At 46.1% G+C, this 20,942-nt stretch overlaps 1 protein-coding gene across 13 annotated transcripts in view; it reads left to right on the top strand.

Moving 5' to 3' along the window:
* The window catches only part of Kiaa1217 (KIAA1217 ortholog), a 674,425-nt gene that overhangs the window by 576,943 nt on the left and 76,540 nt on the right, over nucleotides 1-20,942 (top strand). For 12 of the 13 annotated variants that reach the window (XM_010619810.3, XM_033759334.1, XM_010619812.3 and 9 more), the window contains 2 exons: nucleotides 3,536-3,734; nucleotides 7,670-7,763. In XM_010619810.3, the coding sequence (XP_010618112.1) occupies nucleotides 3,536-3,734; nucleotides 7,670-7,763 (293 nt within the window). Of the gene's footprint in view, nucleotides 1-3,535; nucleotides 3,735-7,669; nucleotides 7,764-16,569; nucleotides 16,893-20,942 lie in introns of those variants that run through there. The other variant, XM_010619814.3, reaches the window with a different exon arrangement.

The raw sequence follows: 20,942 nt of genomic DNA, 5'->3' as shown, positions 1-20,942 counted from the left end.
GGGACCCCTGTGAATCCAGGGTGCAGCGGGTGTGTGCCAGGGATGCTGCCCCTCCAGAGGCTCATGGGCTCTGGCTTGTTACTGGGCCAACGAAATGCCGTCTGAAGAGAATTCCTTCTGGGCATCAGCGTTTCTGAAGCCCTTTCCCGGATCCAGCGTTCGAGACTCCGCTGTTTGTAAAGGTGCCTTCCCCATCCTCTGCGGGTGTTCCTGCTCTGTAACTGGGCTATGTACCCAGGGGCCGGCTGCGCCAGCCACACCTGACGTAGCTGAAGTTTAGGCCTAGTTGTATTTTTTCTTCCAACTCCAGAGGCTACATATTCTATTTCAAGCAGGCACACGTACACAAGGCAGATGTGGGGATAAAACCCAGGCCCTTTGGGGGCGGGAGACAGTGATAATAGACCTGGAACAAGGCCAGAAGTGGATGTGTGCAGCGGCCTCACCCAGGGCCCAGTCCGCCCAGGCGTCAAGTGACGTTTTGGCCTTCCCTACGGCATTAGCGGTCCTCCGGGACGGTCACCATGCCTGGAGTTTGGGGAGAAACACTGCGCAATCTGTGATCCTGCAGCCCTGGAAGATTTTTCTCTGCAATCAGAGCGATGTGTTGTAACCACATGGAGGCTCTGGAAAACTTGCTTCCCGAGGAAGCTGAAAGGCAGAACTGGGATGAGTGGGGGTTACTTATGCCCAATGCAAAAGAGCTACTCTGCTCGAAGAAGCAGCCACCCAGAGCCATGTCTAACAAGTACGCAAAGTAACCCTGAGGCTACTGTGCTGTTTACGTCATCTAGCAGAAGCTCTCAGGGCTCTGACACATGATATGCCTTCCTGGTGACTTCTAAATAATGTATTTATTCACTCAACAAATGTTCATTGAGAGCCTGTTATGGACAGTCATAGGTATGAAGAACAAGCGAACACAATTTTTAAAAAAAATCCCCGATCTCATAAAACTGACATTCTAGCAAGAAACACTGACAGCAAACAGTGCCAAGAATTAAAGTAGGAATTATAACATATGGTGTAAAACGCTAAGGAGCAGGAAAAAAGCAAGGATCCGAGGTATGAAGTAATAGGGAGAGGGCTGCTGAAATTGTTGGCACAGTGGCCAGGGAACCTCACTGGAGACTTCTCCAATTCCTGAGCAGTGGCCAGAATGGGCACAGGACGGAAACTGGTACCTTGGTCTTGGTGCCCGGCTGCCGTGGAGAAAGCAGAGGCCTCCATCATGCCGTCCCTTTCTAAGCGACCCCGCTGCCTCCCCCGTCTCGGGAGGCTGGAGGCGCTTCTGCTTTTCCCTTGTCCCTTTGCAGTGTCTCGGTGACAAGCCAGAACGCGTCGGTGTTTCGTGGACCTTTTCCATCTGCCCTTTCGTGTACTTCAGTTTCGGGGAGCAGAAGGAAAGTCTTAGGACATTTTTCAGGAAACTCTTTCCTGCTCTCTTCTACCCAAATCCCCCTCGCTCAGGATGCAGATGCTCTGATTCCGTTCTCTGGTTTTGTACGGTTCTCCTCCACGTTCTGGATTTCACCGACTTCCTCTCCCCCGACCTTTCCATCCCTGTTGTGTGCTTCCCAGAGCTCACTGCTACTCTGTGCAGGTTGCCCTGTCCCAGCCTGCCTCATCCCTTCTGAGTCTCTGTTTCCTGTCTTTTGGGTTATCTTCTTTCGTGTTAGAGCCTTTTATGAAACGTCTGCTCGTCCTTGGAAGCCTATTAATGTATGCATGAGGTGAGGTCCTACCCATGGGAGGCGTCTATAGACGGTGAGCCATGTGGCTGTTTCACCATGGGGCAAAGAGATGGACTCCGAACACCGCTTTCTCCTGGCCCGGTCCGCCTGCTCAGGGCTTCTCCAGTTCCTGACTGCAGGGTCCACCCAGAGCCAGCATCAGACCAGCCTTTTCCCCTGTGCCTGGTGCACCAGAATCTGACCTTTGACTGGAGGGCGTCCATCTCCTAATGTGGATGCACCAAGGAGGGGTTCGTCGGCCGGGTGGGGTGGAAAGGAAGAGAAAGAACGACATCTGGCTGCACCACTGGGAAAACACAAAGTTCAGTCATGCCTCATGCTCATGACTCGCGCTGCATTCCTGTCTTCAGGAGGGCCTGGTGCCTCGGTTCCTGAGCTTCTCCAGCTCGGTGCATAACATGGAGCTCCTCCCTTAAAGATGTGGGGGTCAGCTTTCCCTCATCTGCTGTTTTTTTCATTACTTTGGTTCTTTGATTTATGCCATTTTAAATTCTTCATTGTCATTTTAATGGAATGTAGACAAATAGATAAATTTGGTATATGAGCTGCCATAGTTAGCCGGAAGTCCCTGGAGTGTCTTTTTAGTCTCTCCTGGTAGAGCTTATTCTAGGAGCGGCCATCCGCCCTCAGTGGATGCTCAGTGAGACTCAGATTTGAATGCAGTGTAGGATCTTAGATTTCCAGTTCCAGTTGTCTATTTCCAAATAACAAATGGCCAGAGACACGGTGGCTTGAAACAGCACCATTCACTTACTGGCTTATCGATTCTGCAATGTTAGCTGTGTTTGGAGGGGCGCCTTGTTTCTGTATGGCATCAGCTGGATTAGCTACCCGGGGCTGAGGAATCCATTCTCACTCACGTGATTGACCAGTGGTTCTGGCATAGGAAGGTCCATAACTGGAGCAGTTGGACAGGTCTTTGTTTCCTACCCATGTGGTCTCTCCACGTGCCTAGGCTCAACTCCTGAAAGCCAGGTTCCAGAAGGGGACATCCCAAGACCCCGCTCCCCCAGGGGACAGATGATGTGAGCAGCGTCACGTCCTCCTTTTGTATCACACTTGTTAATTAATGTAAATCATATGGCCAAGCCCAGCATCAGCGTGGAAGGGACTGTGCTTTACTGGGCCATGAAACATGAGGAGATGGTTCACCGGGACCATGTACCCCTTGGAACTCTACCATTATTCTGTGGTTCCGTGCCTGCATTTTCTTTGTATTATTGTCTTGTACCACATCATTTCTGAAATATCGGCTGCCAGACTCTTCTCCCAGATAGTTGAATATGATACAGGCATTCAGTAGCTACCTATGAAAGCCACAGGAATATGGTAGCATTTCCATTTAAAATGTTTCTGAATGGGCTACAAAGAATTAAGCTCTATAGCTTGCCCGTTGCTATAATGGTTGTGTTCCCGGTTAATAAAAGACATGGAGAAAGTGATCCTACAGGGTCAGAGTCCTAAACACACCTTCCAAGGGAATTAAGTGTTGCCTTTTGCCTTAGGCTGCCAAAGGTAATTCGCTTCTGGTCCTTCTGGTTTTAAAATAGTGCAAAATGAGCCTCTTTTATACCTACCTGGACTCCAAAGAATAAAAGTGATTTCTTTCCCACAGTAGATATGCAGCACATTTCTTGGGAAATCTAAATGTACGCGCCTTGACACATGCTTTTCAAGCTTTTCCTAACCGTGTATGGATGAAGATAGGAGCGCTTGGTTTACCTACCGTGTCCAAGAGTCTTGCCCTGTGGTTGACGCCTGTCTGTCCCCTTTGCCTACAGGAGTTCTCTATCTCCAGTACGGAGATGAAACCAAGCAGCTCAGGATGCCGAACGAAGTCACGAGCGCAGACACGATCCGCGCGCTCTTTGTAAGTGCCTTTCCCCAGCAGCTCACCATGAAAATGCTGGAGTCGCCCAGTGTCGCCATTTACATCAAAGATGAAAGCAGAAACGTCTATTATGAATTAAACGATGTAAGGTAGGTAGTCACATCACTTAGTTGTTTCGGTCTTCTGTGTTGCATGGAGAGTTTGTTTGTTTGTTCTCCACTGTATTGTATTTCCAAGGTGTTTGGACCTGACCACCGTATTGCATTGCTAGAATCCGCAGAGTCCCCTACTTTTTGTTCACCCAGTATGGTGATCAGCAGGATTACCTGATACGGGTGTGATTCCACTGTCTAGCTTTTCTAAGTTCATTTACAAGATACAGTTTACAAAGGCAAGGGCATAGCTCATCCCCATAGACCTTGGAATGTCACATCAGATCTTTAGTGTCATATCTGTAAAGAAGGAAGAAATAATCTGGCTCACCATCTTATCTAAAAGTTAGCAGGCCGGGCATTTAGCTCAGTGGTTCTGCCGCCTTCCTCAAAAGAGCAAGGTCCTGAGTTTGATCCCCGGTACCAAAAAAAAAATAAGTAAATAAATGAATAAATAATAGTTAGGGAAACCAAGGCCCAGAGGGGTGGTGGAGAGTGAGAGAAGAGTTGAAAGCAAACTTTCCCTCACTGCCAGAGCCTGTGGCTGTCTTAGGTAGTGATCCTCCTGGATCGTTAGCAGTTTGGTGTTACTGCTCAGAAGAGGCTGAGACAACCTATCCTCACTTCCCACTTCCTGTTAAGGACCTGTCTTTCACCCAAGGGCCTCGTCTTGCAGGTGGGCTTTCTCCAGTAATTCTGGCTGGATCTGTTCTAAAATGAGGCCAAATGGTCTCATGCTACCATAAGTGGCAAGGAAACAAAGCACTGTTACTGACTGCAGTGACTGGGGTCACTGCCTACACAACAGAAGGGATCCATTGGAAAGGTCCCAACAAAACCACCTGAAGCACAGATGCAAGTCAACACAAACAAGCACCTGCTAGCACGGCCTCCAGATGTTGTAGATCTTGAAAGATTATTTAGTGACTCATCCAGACCTTTTACTTCCTAGGACCAGAATCTCAGGTACATCAAAATTAAGGGTCTTATTCAAAAGCACAGCCAGTTAGGGGCCCCAGACTTCACTATTCCAATGCTGAGGCAGCCACCTGGGATGGACCTAGGGGTTTCTGCCCTGTGGGGACAGCAAGCTCTCCTGTTTCTTTGCTGTGGAAAGAATGAGAACCACTTTTTAAAAATGTGCCTCTAGAGTATAATAAGTGTAAACTGATAAATATCTAACAACCATCACAGATGACGTGGAGGTGCTTTGCCAGGGTGTCTGAGTAACTTAGGGCTTTCAGCGTCTGACATAAGCCCTGAGGTCTAGGTGTCACCTCTGTTGCACAACTTCCTGCTTTATAAAAGTGAGTCTAAATATTCATGAGAATCAGGAAATTCGTACTTGGTTTGAAATAAATTATTAATCAAGCTGTAAAAAAAAAAAAAAAAAAAAAAAAAGAGCAGCAGGGTCTCCAAATGTCCAGTTGAGACTGACCTGGAACTCACTATGTAGACCAGGCTGGTCTCAGACTCACAGTGATCCTCCTGTCTCAGCCTCCCGAGTGCTGGGATTACAGGCCTGCGCCACCACACTCGGCAAAAACAACTTTTTTTAATTTACAAAGCATAAACTCACACCCCAAATAATCACATTGTATTTGAGGAGTGTGTTTGCAGTAATGTTATCCCATGCCGCATTTTCACATGGACGTGCCATTTTGCAGCAGTCACTTTCTATTCCTGCATTTACCGTCAGAGGCATTGAGGGATACGGTGATGGGAAATAACCGTGAAACCGAGCAAAGCCACTCTTGATTTTGGAATTTAAGTTGCGAGCAACAGCCAGCACTCTGGCAGCCTGTGTACGCAACCCCACATTACAGTGAGCTACCGTTTCTGAAACCCTGTCCAAGCCTCAGACTTCAACTCCTTTGATTCCCCTTTCACATTCTTTGAGAAAATAGTCACAAAGAAGCTTCAGGGGACAGGAGGAAAGAGGCCATGAGAATCTTTCTTTGTCGAAATCTAGTGGACCAAAGTGATGAAAACAGCACTCTAGAGGTGATTGCTCCCGACATGAATAATCCTGATCTGCATATATGTTTATATTTGTGAGAATGATAATCTTGTTGATCTTTCAGCTGTGGTACTGACTACCTGACTCTCTTAAAAGTCTTTAAAATGCTTAAATGGAAAGTTATTCATTTATAGTTTTACTTGTTAGTTTCTTTGATTTAAATATAAAAATATCTAAAATGTCCAAGTGGAGAAAATATTTTAATTTAACAAGGAATATATTTATGGTAAATGATTATACATATCCTTAAATATTCTATTTTTGTTTGTTTGCTTTTCAGCAAGATGTTTCATTTATATATATTTTTGGAATGGTGGAAGAAATTTTCACAAGCATTATATAAGACAAGATAAAGTATTCTGTAGGTTTTAACTGAAGGCAAGACGCTAATCTTCTAAACTTGGAGACAGATTTTCTTTCCGATCCTTCATTGTTGGTGAGGTGGCAGCGCTGTGCCCCTTACATCCATTTGGGCATATTTCCTTGGGAAATGGTGCCCCATGTTCAGGTCGAAATACCACTCTGTAAACATTGCCACAGTTCTTGCAGTCTGGCCTTTTACTGTGGGTTCATCTCAGATGAACACGTTTCTGAATTAATCATAAACCAAATTCATGCATTTTTAAATACCTTTACCATGGCAGGAAGTTTTTTTTGGGGGGGGCGGGGGGGTTGTGAGGTTTCTGTTTCTCCACAGAGTCACAGGTGGCTGCAGCCCAAGGAGGGGGCTCCTTTAGTGAACTCCCTGCCTTACCTCTGTGACCCTCCCTTCTTAGCCCAGCCCCTTTTAACAACGAGGGTGGGCCACCCCCTCCCTCTCCAGCGACTTCTAATGAGGCGCCTGAAATGTAGAGAAACCATGCAAGCTTGGGCTAGTCATGGCTTCAAAGCAATGGCTGGGGGGTGTTTAAAAGAGAAACGAGAGTAGTGCAAGAATCCTCTGCTTCGTTAAAACAAAGGCCCGAATGGGAAAGCCCAGCGAGTAGGGTCTGCCCAGCTACTGTGCGGCTGCATGTGGAAGAAGCAATCGGTCCTCCGCAACCCTTCCTGAAGGAGTCCCAGCTCAGGTGGGGCTGGAAGGGCGCTGGGTGCCCTCCTAAACCGCCTGTAGAGGGAGAAGTGCTGTGTTGACACTCATGTGCCCCTAAATAATTTTAAGGTAGGCTTTGAGCAAGTTGTGGGACTTCTGTCTTTTACTGCAGTATGAATCACTGGTCGTAGGAGCTGGGTTCAAAGGAGAAAAGAGGGTATTTTGCTGTTTCTTTACATCCCATAATTCAATTTGTATGTAGAGAAGGTATTTTGAAAAACCCACTGTAGAAGGGGGGAAAAGCATTGCAAAGATAGTAGTTTTGATCTCCGTAGTACTTTTTTCCCTAGACTCCATATGCATTGTGTTTCCTTTGATGAGCATGTAGAAAGGCAGGAGAGGGGAGCTGTGTGTGTGTGTGTGTGTGTGTGTGTGTGTGTGTGTGCGTGCGCGCGCGCGCGCACCCACCATTCATTAGATAAGCAGCAAACCAGGTGTTTGGGCAAAGCAAACAATTAAATATTAACTGAGTCTCTTTGAACGTATTGTAAATGTTGGAGCTTTATTGTTTTTTGAAAGCATTGGTTTTCCATGCTCGTAATCTTGAAAGTCCCTGTTACCTGATATTTACAGGGGAAAGGCTGCACTGAAAGAATAACACTTTCCTGAGGAATGAGACACAGGAAGAAAGGCTGAAGTCATTTTTCTTCCTCTTTTCCTTCTTTATGTCTATCGTATGGTGAAAGGACTTTTGTCTGGTTTACGGTAAAGGTTGCTAGTTGTCTGAGTGTGGTTGTTACCTGGTCCGTAAGAGCAGACAGAGGAAATGGCCAAAGTCAAACTTCTTTCGTCTGCCATAGTTATTGATGTTTTTGATTCCAGGAATATTCAGGACAGATCTCTCCTCAAAGTGTACAACAAGGATCCTTCGCATGCGTTTAATCACACACCAAAAACCGTGAATGGAGACCTGAGGGTAAGCATTGCGCTTCTGTTTTTGCTTTTCCCCTCATCCCTCTTCTCATTCCTGTTTCCCCAAAAGTCCCAGCCCCCCACCCCCACCCCCCATCTGCTACTTTCTCTGGTTCTCACAACTTTTCCTGTCTGGTGACTCATTGTTTGTCCTTTGGTAGAGAAATAATGTTTCCTGGTCATTAGGACAAAAGGGATTAAAATGAGGTTGGATGCACCTTAATTCACCTTTGAGCTTGGGGGCAGACTGATGGATTGATTGAGTGATTGATTGATTGATTGGAAGTCCTGGGGATTGACTGCAGGGTCTCCCACATTCTGGGCAACGGCTCTACCACTGAGCTGCATCCCAGGCCCTAAGCACAGAGCTTAGATAAATTCTCCCTCCAAGGAGATCCTGAAAATCTTCATGTGAAAGATCCTGCCATAGTACATGAACTCACTCAGAGGCTCTCTTGCCATTTTTTTTCTCTAATGAATGAAAACAAAACTAACTTACAAACAAACCAAAAATGCACAAGTTGCGTGGAAAAAAATCTGTTCATGTTCTTACCTTATCCAAATTGTAGCGTTCTCATTCAATAACTCGCCTTCTAATTCAGGACTGTTTGCTGCTGTTCTGTATTAAATATTATCAAATCTTCGCTAACCATGTTCAGGGCAGACTACAAACATCTGTGTGATTTGAGAGCTGGAATGCTCTAGATTTAGATCATCTCAGGAGATTATCCAAACACAGAGATGTTTTGAAGGGAAAAAGAACAGGAGAACTATTAAAAAAAAAAAAAAGAAGCAGATTTTAAAATCATACTGATGCAGGTCCACTAGAAAGGGATTGCGTTTCTAACAATAATGCTGCATTCCTCTGAAGTCAAAAAGGGGAGGATGGGATGCAAGATGAGTCTTGGCTGCGCATGAATTTTTACATGGATTAGCCCTCAGTCAGTTGCTAGAATTCAACTAGAAAAAGATAAATGACCAAATCGTACCACCAAAGAAACCAGACCCCGTGCTGTCCTGGGTTCCAGTGTTCTCCCTGAGTGAGGTGCTTTCTATTTCCTGACAGCACGTGCTAGTTTTCTATTACTGCTGTAACAAATCATGGTGAACTTAGAGGCTTAAAAGACCACAAGTGAATGACTCTACGGTCTTAGAGTCTATAGACTGACACAAGTTTCACCACTCCTAGATCTGTAGGGAGAGTTCTTTTCTGAAGGCTCTAGAGAGAATCTATTTCTCATTTTTATTTTTCCCCATCTTCTAGAAGTCACATAAACTGATTTGTAGGCCTCTTCCTCTATCTTCAAACCCAGGAAAAAAATAGCAGCCCTCTGACCTGTTTCCATTGTTTTGTTTCTAACCTCCTGTTGTCCACTTTTAAATACCCACAGTGGGCCTAGCCCTGCACTACAAGAAAAAAAAAAATTCTCCTTATTTTAAGGTCAGCTGATTAGCAGCCTTAATCCCTCTTTCCCGTGTAGTCTAACATAGCCATGGATCCAGGGGATTAGGCTGCAGGCCTTTTGGGAGTCCATGGTTCTTCCATACAAGGTGTGTGAATTTAAAAGCAAGAGAAAAGTCTGAGGCTCCAGCTGAACGTGCTGGAAGCCTTCCTGTGAAGTTCTGGATTGGAATGGGAGCGGTGACATGGTAGCACCAGAGCCTACACTTTCGGAGGAGAGGACCCCTTACATGCTCCACTTTATTTCAGTGTCTGAAATGTCGTGTGGTCAGAGTGGAAGGCCGGCTTGCTCACTGAAAAATTCTGGGATTTCGGGTCTGCTTTTAGCCAGTTACACTTGAAATGTAAACCACAGCCACATAGAAACAGACTGAGCCGTGCCAGTCATGGAACGTGGACAGACAGTATGAGACGCTTTGGTTTTTATGACATCGTTATGCTTGCTCTAAGTGACATTCATAAGAGTTGTAGCCCCCGCAGATGTCTTCACTGTTTGATGTGTCTCGCTTTTGAACTATGGTTCCGTCATGCTCAGAATTGTCCCTGTGCTGCAAAGCCATCCCCGGACAGCAGCACCACTTTGCAAGGCCTCTGCAAGCCTGGTTTGTGGTGGGGAGGACACCTGTTTTAACTCTTGAGCACATGCGGCGCCTACGCGTAGGGACCCGCCGTGAGGGCTGGGAGCATCAGATGTTAACCACATGCACCAAGCCTGTTAGAAGGCAGAGCTTTTGCGATGTGTTTTGACACAGTGCTTCTGTTTTTACTCGTGGATGAAAGGAGAGCAGTCACCCTCTGAGTTCTCCACAGTCTACTGTAGATACCAGTTGTGTGTGTGAGAAAACCAACCACTGCCTCCAAACAAGGGCGTAGCATATGGTGTATGTCACCATCCCTCCAACAGAAAAGCCCTTGTGTATCCGTGAAGATTACATAGAAACAATAAGAAAGCATCACTTGGCCCCTGTTCACAGACTGCACAAATTTAAAGACAAGAATTCCTTTGGCCTCACCTTTTGGCTCTTGAAGTTAGGATTCTCTATCCTCTCCCAACAAATGTGCCCGCATTGCCAGGGAAGGGCAGAAGTTTCATTGAGCCCTGCCTGTAGCCCGGCTGTAAAACCCTTTCTTTGCTCACAGCAGAAATAGCGAAGAAAGGGAAGACTGGGTGTCGTAGACTAAACCAAGCCGAAAGATGGGCTTAGGGATCTCCATTCTCATGCGCATCTGCAGGGTGAGCGTGGCCACGCAGAAATCTGACGGTCACCACTCGCACGCATCCATCACTGCGCCCCTGCCCGTGAACTTGTCAGACGGTGCTCCCCAGCCCCAGACAGTGGGCGAGACGTCCCAGCTGTCCGCTTGTTAGCAGCACACGTGCATCTGAGAAAGACATCTGCGGGACCAAGCCACCCCAGCTATGCCAGGGCTCCGCAGTGCTCTGAGTCTTTCCTTCAACAAGGAATTTCACATCTTGCCTTTCAGTGAGAAGAAAATGTAAGCCAGCGCATCGAGAGTTTACAGCAGTCTCCCCGGGACAGTGTATGACAGAATGGTATTCCCCGGGAAGCGTGTCAGGCTGAACTGTTAACCCTGAGGTTCTGGACTCCAGCCTGTGCTTGGGATTTATGCGCAGTGGGGAAGAATGTGTCTAGTTTTGCATTTAGCATCTAGCTGAGCATTTCTGAGGCTGGTCTATCTAATGAGACTTGTGGTTTCCAGCTGGAATCGAGCACACCCAGCTCTTGATTCTTTACTGTGGATGCAAATCTCTCTGATGTAATGTAATTGCTTGGCTTTTGGTCCCTTACATCAGAAGGTAGGTTTCGTGATTCAGTCCGCAAGGGACTGAGCTCACTGTGGATCGAGCCCTTTTGCACAAATTGCATGTACACTCACCTGGTTTCTCATTCGTAAATGTACATCTCAAAGGTGACTGGTAACTCCCTGGTCCCCAAACCTGATGGCTTTTTCTGGGTTTCTGCCACCTCCTCGTGTGCGCGGCGATTACTACCCAAGATGCTTTGTGCTCGTCATTTGCTCTCTCTCTCTCTCTCTCTCTCTCTCCTTCCTTTTGTTAATTTCATTTGCATGTCTCTAATTTCTACTCGTATACAGACAACTCCCAGATTGCCATTTAGAACACACTCCCTAACTTTTAGCCCCGTGCCTTAAATTGCTTCCTAATACCCAAACCAGCCACTGCCCCTGGTCCTCTACTTGCCGAACTTTGTGTTTGGCACTGGGGAGAGGTCTCCTTAGAAACCACCCGCTTCCAAGACACCGCCATGACTGCATTCTTTGCCTGCATCCGAATACATTAGGGTAAGATGCCAGCGCTGCTCCTTCCTCGTAACCCAAAACCGTCCTCCCCGTGTTCAGGCAGGCTTCACCAGGGTTGGGGTTGGGGTGTTTCATTGTTTTGTTTGGGTTTGGGATTGGCTCTTTTTCATCTAAACCTTGGAATGTGTGACTTTTATCTTCCTACTGAGTTTTTTTCTTTTCTCTTTAATGGTTCTGGGGATTGAACCCAGGCTCTTAATGCTAAGCTCCCCAACTCTTCAATTTTTGTTTGTTTTATTTCAAATCAGGGTCTCCCTACATTGCCGAGGCTGAGTTCTAATTTGCGATTCTCCTGCCTCAGCCCCCCAGAGTGCTGTGATTATAGCCATGTGGCCCTGTGCTCAGCTCTTGCTCCTGATTTAAGTGTCACTGTCATGTCAGTGTGAATAACGCTTGAAACTGTATCCGTAATTCTGCTCGTTCTACAGTTCAAGACTCACATGCTCAACTTCTAAGTATTCACATCAGTATTCTTCCAATATTTCCAGTGTCGAAAGCAAAATTGCTAGTCTCTTTTTTTCCTAAGCCTTTATCTTGTTTGATTATCCTCTGAAGAATGGAATGGCCGTGCCAGGGTGTGTGTGTGTGTGTGTGTGTGTGTGTGTGTGTGTGTGTGTAAGCACCTTCACATTTTGGGAAATGAATGAGTTAACGTGTTGAGTTAATCATCAGTGGTCCTTCTCTCCACCGACCCTGCTGTCAACACATTCCCCAGGCACCAGGGCCGGCTCGCTCCATTCTTCAGGGTCCTATTTCTTCCCAAGTGTCTTGCACTAACTGACTGGGTTGCCCATTTATTAGGCACTTGTGTGGGTAATTTCATTTAATCCCTAAGACAAAACTGTGAGGCAGGCACTGGGGTAAGTTTCTGTATTTGCAGCTGATAAAACAGTTGCTTATGTTAGGAAATTTTCTCCGAGTCACCTAGCTGGACAGAAGCGGAGCTGATGTTTGAGTTCAGGTAGCTCCATTCCAGATCTTAATCCCTTCTGCTGCTCTGACCAGAGTGCTGATTGTCTCTCCACCGAGGCCCCTGCCGGTTCTCCTCCCACTTGGCCTCTTCCGGTTCTGGGGTTCTGAAATGCCCCCTTGCCCCACGTGTCTGCCTCACGGGATTTGAGTGTGGCCCCTGAAGATGCCCGTGCCCCAGCATAACAGTGATGTGAGCTATTGAATCTTTACTGGGTGGCGCAGAGTGAGCGATGATCAGGCCGTGGGGCACCACACTCAGAAGGAACTGGTGAAGTTCTTCTGGGACTGGGCTGATTCTCACAGGGATGGCTTCTCCTAAAGCATGGCCACTTGCCACACACCTGGCCTCTCCTAAAGGAAGCCGTCCCCTCTCCTGCTCCTCTGCCACTGTGTGACACAGCCACACCTCCGCCAGACTCTGGCACCGTGCTGTCTGCACTTTGAAGCCAACAGAGCCATAAACCAAAAGAACCTCAGGTATTTTGTTATAGCCGCACAAGAATGGCCGATACAGCTCATCTGATATGTTGCTGGGCAACCGTCTGCATCCTTCAGTAAACCGCTGGTATGGAAAAAGTGGGGGACTCTGCTGCATTTAGCCCTCCAGCAGCCACATGGGTGCCACGTTTGCTTTCTGAGTAGAGCCAACCAAACTGTGAAAGACACCTCCAAAACTATCTGGGAAACTACATCCTGTGTGAGGAATCAGATGATATTAAGGGATAATGCAGTTCCATTGGGAATAATAGGTTGGCAGTTATGTTTTGAAAAATGAAGCCTACTAAAGTATTTATAAATGACACGATCAATGGGATTTGCTTTAAAAAATTCAAGCAACTCCTCCCCAAAAAGGTGAAATTAGATTAAACAAAATGGTTAAAATGCGGGAAAATGTCAAAGCTGGATGTCGGGAGTTCATTCGATTATTTTGTCTTTTTTTGTTTTGTTTCTAATTTAAAAGTTTCCATAATAAGATGTTTAAAAGGTTAAAAACTTGCTTGTAGAGCCTAGACGAGAGCACGTACTCCACAAAGCTGTCCCTACTGCCCTGTCGGAATCAGCCTCCCACTTTGGGAGTGCGTTGCCCGTTGCTGTGCTGTAACCGCTCGTGTGCATGGTGGTCTCGTCCCCGGGACTGCAGCTTATTCAAAGGCCCACCTCCATCTTTGTCTCCCCCTGAAAGCTGCCGGAGCCCTCTTCCTGATGGTGAGTGTGGAGCAGACGCTTGTTCAGGGGGGGCATCGAGGGCTACAGTGATAGTGCTGGGCGTCCTGTATTAGTCACTTTCGCCGTAAAAATATCTCTGTCCTCATCACCAGAAATAGTTGTGCTTCTCCTGGTTTATTTTTATCATATGGACACTGTGAATCTTGTAAGTGATTATTTCCCCCTTTGTGTTACTACGCTAAAGCTTAGAATTAAATTTGTGGCCCACCCACAATAGGGTCACAGGCCTTTCTGGCTGTGTATTTGTACATTGGCTTCATTCCCAGCCTCTCTCTTTATTTTATTTATTTATTTTTTGTGCCGGGGATCGAACTCAGGACCTTGTGCTTGTGAGGCAGGCTGCGGCACCCCTGAGCTACATCCCCGACCCCTCCCTCTCTTTAATTTCTCTACGCTCATCTTCCCCTTGTTATCCATTCTACTGTGACTTTGTTTTTTTCAGAGCTGTAATAGTTTATGAATTGCTAATTTCCTTACGCTGTCAGGATAGTTCTATGATCTTAGTAGAATGACATCCTCTATAGCAGTACTCATTCTACACCAGTGTTGTACAGGATGTCATCGTTCTTTTGGTGACTCTGGAGTAGCTGATGTGTTAAAGTATTTTACATATAATTTAAATTTGAAAATAACTGCAGAGTAGGTTCACAAACTTCATTTTTACAGATGATAAAACTGAGGCCAAAAAAGTCTTTCCCAAGCTCATACAGCTGATAAAGGCAGCTATAGGATCTCAGCCCAGTTCTTTCTGTTTATTTTATTCAGCCTGCAGTCTCCCTTACTTGATATTTCCCTAAGTGTTTACAAAATTTGAAATGAAATTCCTAACGCGATTTTTAATTTTTAGTGTGTGTGTGTGTGTGTGTGTGTGTGTGTGTGTAACTGGCGATCAAACTCAAGACCTTGAACTTGTGAGCCAGGCTCAGTGCCACTGAGTTCAACTCCTGGCCCTCCTAACGAGATTTTTAAGCACACAACTATCCTTTGTTAATATTAACAGTATTATATTTCTGTTTCATGGCGTTGCTTTTCACTTAACTTTGCCACATTCTCTCCACTGCTGTTTGCCCTAAAAAGACACCAACCTACAACAGACAGACAGACAAATAAATAAAGTGCCCATTTAGTACGCGCGTCTGCGGTGGCTGTCGGAATGAGAGCTCTTGTTTCCACGGGGCAGAGTTAGGATTGAGAAGGATTTGGGATTTGGGAAGGAATGAAGTAATCTCATAGGAATGGAAGAAAAACACCCTTAGAGATAGAGGTTTCAGAAAACACTGCTAGCTAATCTTACCATGTGTTCAATGTCTTCTCTGAACCAACTGCAGTGTCCCCTGTGCGCCTGCAGTGGCAGAAGCTTACTGTCAGGCATTCTACTCCGCGTGGCCACTTTGAGAAGCATTTCATTTGGCTTCACTCGTTTGACTTTCATGGCACTGTGATTATAAGAGGGCTTCTTCCTGGCCTCCACTCTCAGGCAGAGAATGAAGCCACACTGTGCGGGTCAGATTCAGGGCGAGGTGATCACTGCTGCCCTTCCGCTCCTGTCTTCACCAGCAGTGTCTGAGGGTCGGGCCCACGCGCCCAGGTGCCACCTGTTTCTGAGGACCTGTTCAAAAGCCGCTCTGTCCCGGGGCTCGCCTCCCTCTGGTCTTCCAGCGCCCACACTGTCCCTTCTCGGCACCCGTGGGACTCCACCATTTATCTTCCTTAGCAGGCTTCCCTGCTCTTGCCTGGGTTGTAGTTACTGATGCCCACATCCCAACTTTCTTTCCAATCTCTACATTTCTCCAAGGCCAGATCCCCCTTTCACCGTCTGTGAATGTTTACACCTTTCCTGGTTCATCCTCCCGTGGATTCCTGACCCCAGGAGAAATAGGGTCATTTACCTGTCCCAACGGCATTCCACCTCGCGGCGGTGTAATTTGAGTGCCGTGGCTACCCTTGCAGTTTGAGATATGAATAACAGGAGGGGGAGAAGGTGTGGCTCTGTCAGACGAAAACAGATGATCACCAGACACACACACCTACGTGCCCCTCGCTTTCTGGGAGGGTGGCGTCAGGAGTGCATGCACCTGTGCTAGGAAAGCAAGCTGAGTCTCTGGGGAACAAATCTGAACACAGCTGGGTGTTGTTTGCTGTATTTATGACTGAGCAGCACAAATCGGTTTTAGATCCTCATCTTCGGTATAAAGCATCACCGATCCTCTCTGAGCTTCTGGTCTGGCGCAAGATCCTCAAGACCTAACGGTGATCAGGGTGTGTGCAGGGCACTGCCCTCCCACAATCGTCAGGTCAGGCAAGCCAGTGGTCAGGGATGATGTGGCTTCTCCCATTTTTCCCTTCGGTTCGGCCTGGGTGAATCCTCGCCTTGGTTCTAGTGTATGATGGATTTAACCCCTGCAACCTGCTCAGGAGTGATGCCCCCAGCGATGCCCCTTTGCATTGTGTCTGTCACATGCAAGAGGACGATTCTGTGACAGCTGATAAGAAATCACTCTTGTCGCAGCATTTTGCTAGCAAAGAGTTTAATGCACCAGTTACCCAGGACATGGCTTATATTTTCTCCTTCCCTGGCTGCTCCCTTATTTTTTAAGAAACAAGAAGGTAACGTATGCACGTCTGATAGGCAGCTTCCAAGTGACACAAATCTCATCTCTCCTGCTGCGTGTCTGCTTGCTTTTCCTTGCACTTTTTTTTTTTTTTGTCATTGAGAGGTTATGACAACATGAGCCATATTGTATTTATAAACATCACGTGCTTCCTTGATATGGCTTGCAGTTTCTGCCAGACACCAACACATGGAAGAAACATTTCTCGTTAGCTCAGCGTTGGTTTTAGTTATGCTGATTTCCGGGACAGGAAAGATGCGTTCCTACTCAGATTTAACTTTCATAGAGTAGAAGCAAAACCTCTGAATGTCCGTGAAATCGTATTAACAAGGGTGGATACTGCTGCTTTAAACCACATACTTTGACTAAAAGCTTCCTTCCGTAAGAAAACCAAGCCTCCCGTTCAGTCACCATGAAGACAGGCTGAGCCGAAGGCATTCGAAAGATGGGAGGTTTCCAGGGCTCTGCACATCCAGAAAGTTTCTTCCAGAAAAGAAGGACATGTGGAAGATGAAAGGTAAGAGCCGTGTCTCCACCGCAAAATAACAATCTTCAGAAATGTCTCTGCACACTCCGGCTCATTTACATTCACTGAGGTTAAGTCTGCTGTGTTCAGGTCCGACTCAGTAAGGAATGACAGCAGGCGTTTCTTCTTCTGTGAACTTCCTCACGCTGCTGACGGAGCCCTCTTTGTTGCTGGCATTAGTCTGTGTTTTTAAAGATCCCCTTCAATTCTGCTGGGCTGTCTCCCATCTACAGATCTTGTGATCTACTTTCTGTTTAACCTCGTAATTTAGGAAAGGATTTTAAGCTTGTACAGAGCTCGTTGATATATGTGTTTTGTGACAGTTTCCATGGCGCTGGGTTCAGTTTCTGAGATGAACGTAGAGAAATTAGAAGGCATGGTAAAAACGGGATCAGTTAAGTGTCTTTTAACACTGAGGGGGAAAATTACTTGATTTTTTTTTTTTTTGCCTTATGAAGAGGGCTTACAATTTTTAAATAAAAGTGGCTCTTTTATCTTGGTTTCAAAAATGTTTTAAAAGAAATATTTCAAGCCTTATGAAATAACATTGAGAATTCCTACAGTTTTTAAGTAACAGACATGAGCCTGTTGTGTCAGGTTTAATGATTGCCTGATAAAGTCTTCTGACAGAAACCGTATTTATTTGACGTAACTATTCTGTCTTACACCTGCAGTAATTCTGTCAAAACGTTTTGCATTTATTTCTCTCAAAGGAACTTAATAAGGTGAAAGTCAATTAAATCAATTGGCTTTCTTTTAAAGGAACAGTGTGTGTGGACACAGGCACCCATACTCCCGAGGACGTTTGTATCCCTGTCAATAGAAGAGTTAAATATACGTGAATCGTCATTTCCCAGGCGGTATTAATAACGTGTATCATTTTATTTAGTCATCAGGACAACCCCATGGCCCAGGTTCTTTAGACCCATTTCACTACTGGGAAATTGAGACAGACGGAGATTGGGTAATGATATCACACGCTAGTAGATGGCAGAGCTGGGATTCACATTGAGCCTGTCTCTCATAGCCTTTGTTTTTATATCCTGCAACACACAGCCTCACCAGCAGATGAGAGTTTCTTGTCTGTAGTAAAATCCAGTCCTGAGAAGGATAATAATAAATACGTAATGTTTATTTGGCTTCAAGATAAATTATTTTGTGCTTTGTTGTGTTTTTTGTTTTTTGGTTTTTTTTTTTTTTTTTTTTGGTTTTTTTTCATATCTGTAGCATCCGAATCCTAGGACTACATCAAGCTGATTTTTTTATCCAGGGATTTGGCTACAAGTTCTTGTGAAATGGAAACAGTGAACATCAGGTAGTGTGGAGATAGCAAAAACCACCTTGGATAAACTGCTTTTTCTTGCAGAGACTTTTATTGCTTCGCGCGCTGTTTTGCTCATAAAGAATGTGCTTGTAGGCTGGCGCAGGGAGTGTGTTTGTGAGCCTGGCTTGGGAGTGGGGATGTCTTTTTGAAGACAGACTAGCTCACGCTGCCCTTTTGGAAGGCAGCCAGGAAGAATATTTAAAAACGGTGAAGGTAAAGTGTGGGAGTCAGGGCAGCCAGCTGAGCCTGTTCAGAGGCAGAGCTTTCCCCTTCGGCACCCTCTCCCCACCCGCTGCTGCTGGGGATTGAGATGTGAACTCAACAGCAGAAATATCCTGGTGATTTGTGATGCAGAGTAATTGCTGTGAGTGGAGAGCATTGCCAGGGTTGCAGCTGCTCATCACAGCTTCTGGACCAAGGCGACTTGATCCAACCCTATTTCAGTGCAAAACCCCACGGTCGGTCAAACGGCCAGCACAACCGGGAGTCACCTGGACGGGGCCACCTCCTCCTTCAGCAGCCACAGGGATTGTATCCCAAAGACTTTGGGGCCACGGCCCACTGCCCTTTGATATACAAGCCACATCCTCCTTTGCTCCTGTAAATACAGATGCTGGAGGAAATGGCCCTGGCCCTGCTGTATGTGTCCTTCTACTTTTAGGTTGCAATACTGTGACCTTCACGGGCCCCTTTCAGGGGAGAGCGGAAGGTTCCCTTCCGATTCAACTGAGGATCCTTGAGTCCCAGATCCCACCCCATCACAGACTTCTAGGCGACCTTTATTTATGCTCTTTCCAGAATGTCTCAAGCAGGCTTGTGTTGTTTTATATAAATTGTAGTGTAGAAGCAATCGTGCAGTAATCTTTTAAGGGGAAAAGAAACGTGTGTAAGGCACATATCCCTGCTCATAATGTGCTTGCTCACTGCCCTCCTGTTCCCCTATGGGCTAGCAATCCCCACCTTGGCGTCTGATTTGCAGGACCGACAGACACTCACTGCTTTGAGGGAACGGAGCTGGCTGCTTCCAGTTTGTGCCCTAGGAAACATACCTGACCCGTAGTGCTGAAGTTCCCTCAGTGAGCAGCCTTGACTTTTTTGGCATTACCAGTCTTTCAAGGTGGAAAGAGGGTCTTAGCATCACCTCTGAAACCTGTTCACCATAAGCTGAGACCCAGGAGGCCCCGGGTGATGGGAAGGACTTGGGGAAGATCACAGAATAAGAAAGTGAAAAATGGGGCTGGAGCCCAAGCCACCCACTCCAGACCAGCCGTTTGCCCGCATCCAGGGCCATGCGCTTGTTGCACTGGTTCTTATTGCTTCGTCTCATGTGGCTTGTTTTGTTTATGGGTTTAAGAAAGCTATATATTTGACATGGCCATCCAGTGCTGTAACTGAGCATAACTGGGCTTTATTTACCCTCCGGAAAGCGGTTGGAGTCGCTCTTTCCTGATGATCTTACTGGAAAGGAACCCAAGGTCCTGTTGCAGGACCAGAGCTCATTAATTGGAAAAGCATGGGCCTGGACCAAAAATACATGGATTTTGAACCAACTAGATTTAGATTATCCAGTATTTTGTATAGAAGAAGAAGCCATCAAGTCAACTGAAAAACAGCAGCTGCTCCAAATTATGAGATGCTTTGAATAAAACAATATTGGCTCAGTAAAGTTATGTAGTGTGACAGTATTTCAAAAGTCAGTCACGTCACCACGGCAGATAGCTTCTGTAGTCACTCTGGATGAGGCTGTAATGCCCTACTGCTCAGACTGCTTTATTCTTCATTGGAACCAGTCGGTTATGTGTTGCAGAAAAACAAATTTTAAATTTTAATAATTGTGTAGTATTGTTTTTATTGATTTTTTTAAAAATTGGTAGCACAAGGAACATGAGAGTTTAATGAATAATACTGCTTCAGTCATAGTTATGAAGGAAAAATTCAATTTAATACTGACACTTAAAGCAATGGTACAGCCGGTATAAGGACATAGAATGGTGAAGAGTATCTTGCTAATGTGTGAAATGTACAAACTGAGGCTTTGGACAAAGCCCAAGTTCAGGAACATGGAAAGGATCAAGTAAAATTTCTTTAGAAATTATACAACTGAAAAAAAAATGAACCATTTCAATTTCAAAATCCATTCTAAGTCTTCTTCGAGAGTTCTCCAAACCTCAGCATCTCACTGCCTGGCATGGAAAAGGAACTATTTCTCAAGTCATTTTTGTGCAGAGTGGTAGAAGGCGTGCATACGCTCTGTGCCTCCCAGGCTGGCGGACGTGGTCGCGTTGGTGAGGTGCTCACTCACTCTGCATTCCTCAGAAGCAGACAACATGCTTGACTCTTCCAGCTGATCAATGCACGTACTTGATTTTATTCCTTTTCCTGTGACCTCCAAGGCCACCCCGCGGCTTACTCTGATCTCAGTCTTTGTCCTTGATAGAAGGGCTTCCAAACAGCCGTGAGAGATCATAACGATGTCAGTAATTCAGAAGCGGCAGAGGCCTGACCCACAGGAAGCCGAAACGTTTATGTACACCTTGCACGCAGCAGGCCACCTCTACCACATAGGAGTTGTGCTCACAACCCGCTTTGCTTGCAAAGAGCATGTAGTCCTGGTCCTTGTACTTCCTCGCAGGAAAAGGGGACATGAATACACCATTCTATGGATGTCTGACACCTTGTAGTAGTAGTGTCTGAGTTACTTTTCTTAACTCTGGGAC

The sequence above is a fragment of the Fukomys damarensis genome, unplaced genomic scaffold (genome assembly GCF_012274545.1).
Source record: "Fukomys damarensis isolate Sample0158 unplaced genomic scaffold, DMR_v1.0_HiC HiC_scaffold_37, whole genome shotgun sequence".
NCBI classification, from domain to species: Eukaryota; Metazoa; Chordata; class Mammalia; order Rodentia; family Bathyergidae; genus Fukomys; species Fukomys damarensis.
This window is presented reverse-complemented; position numbering and strand designations above follow the sequence as displayed.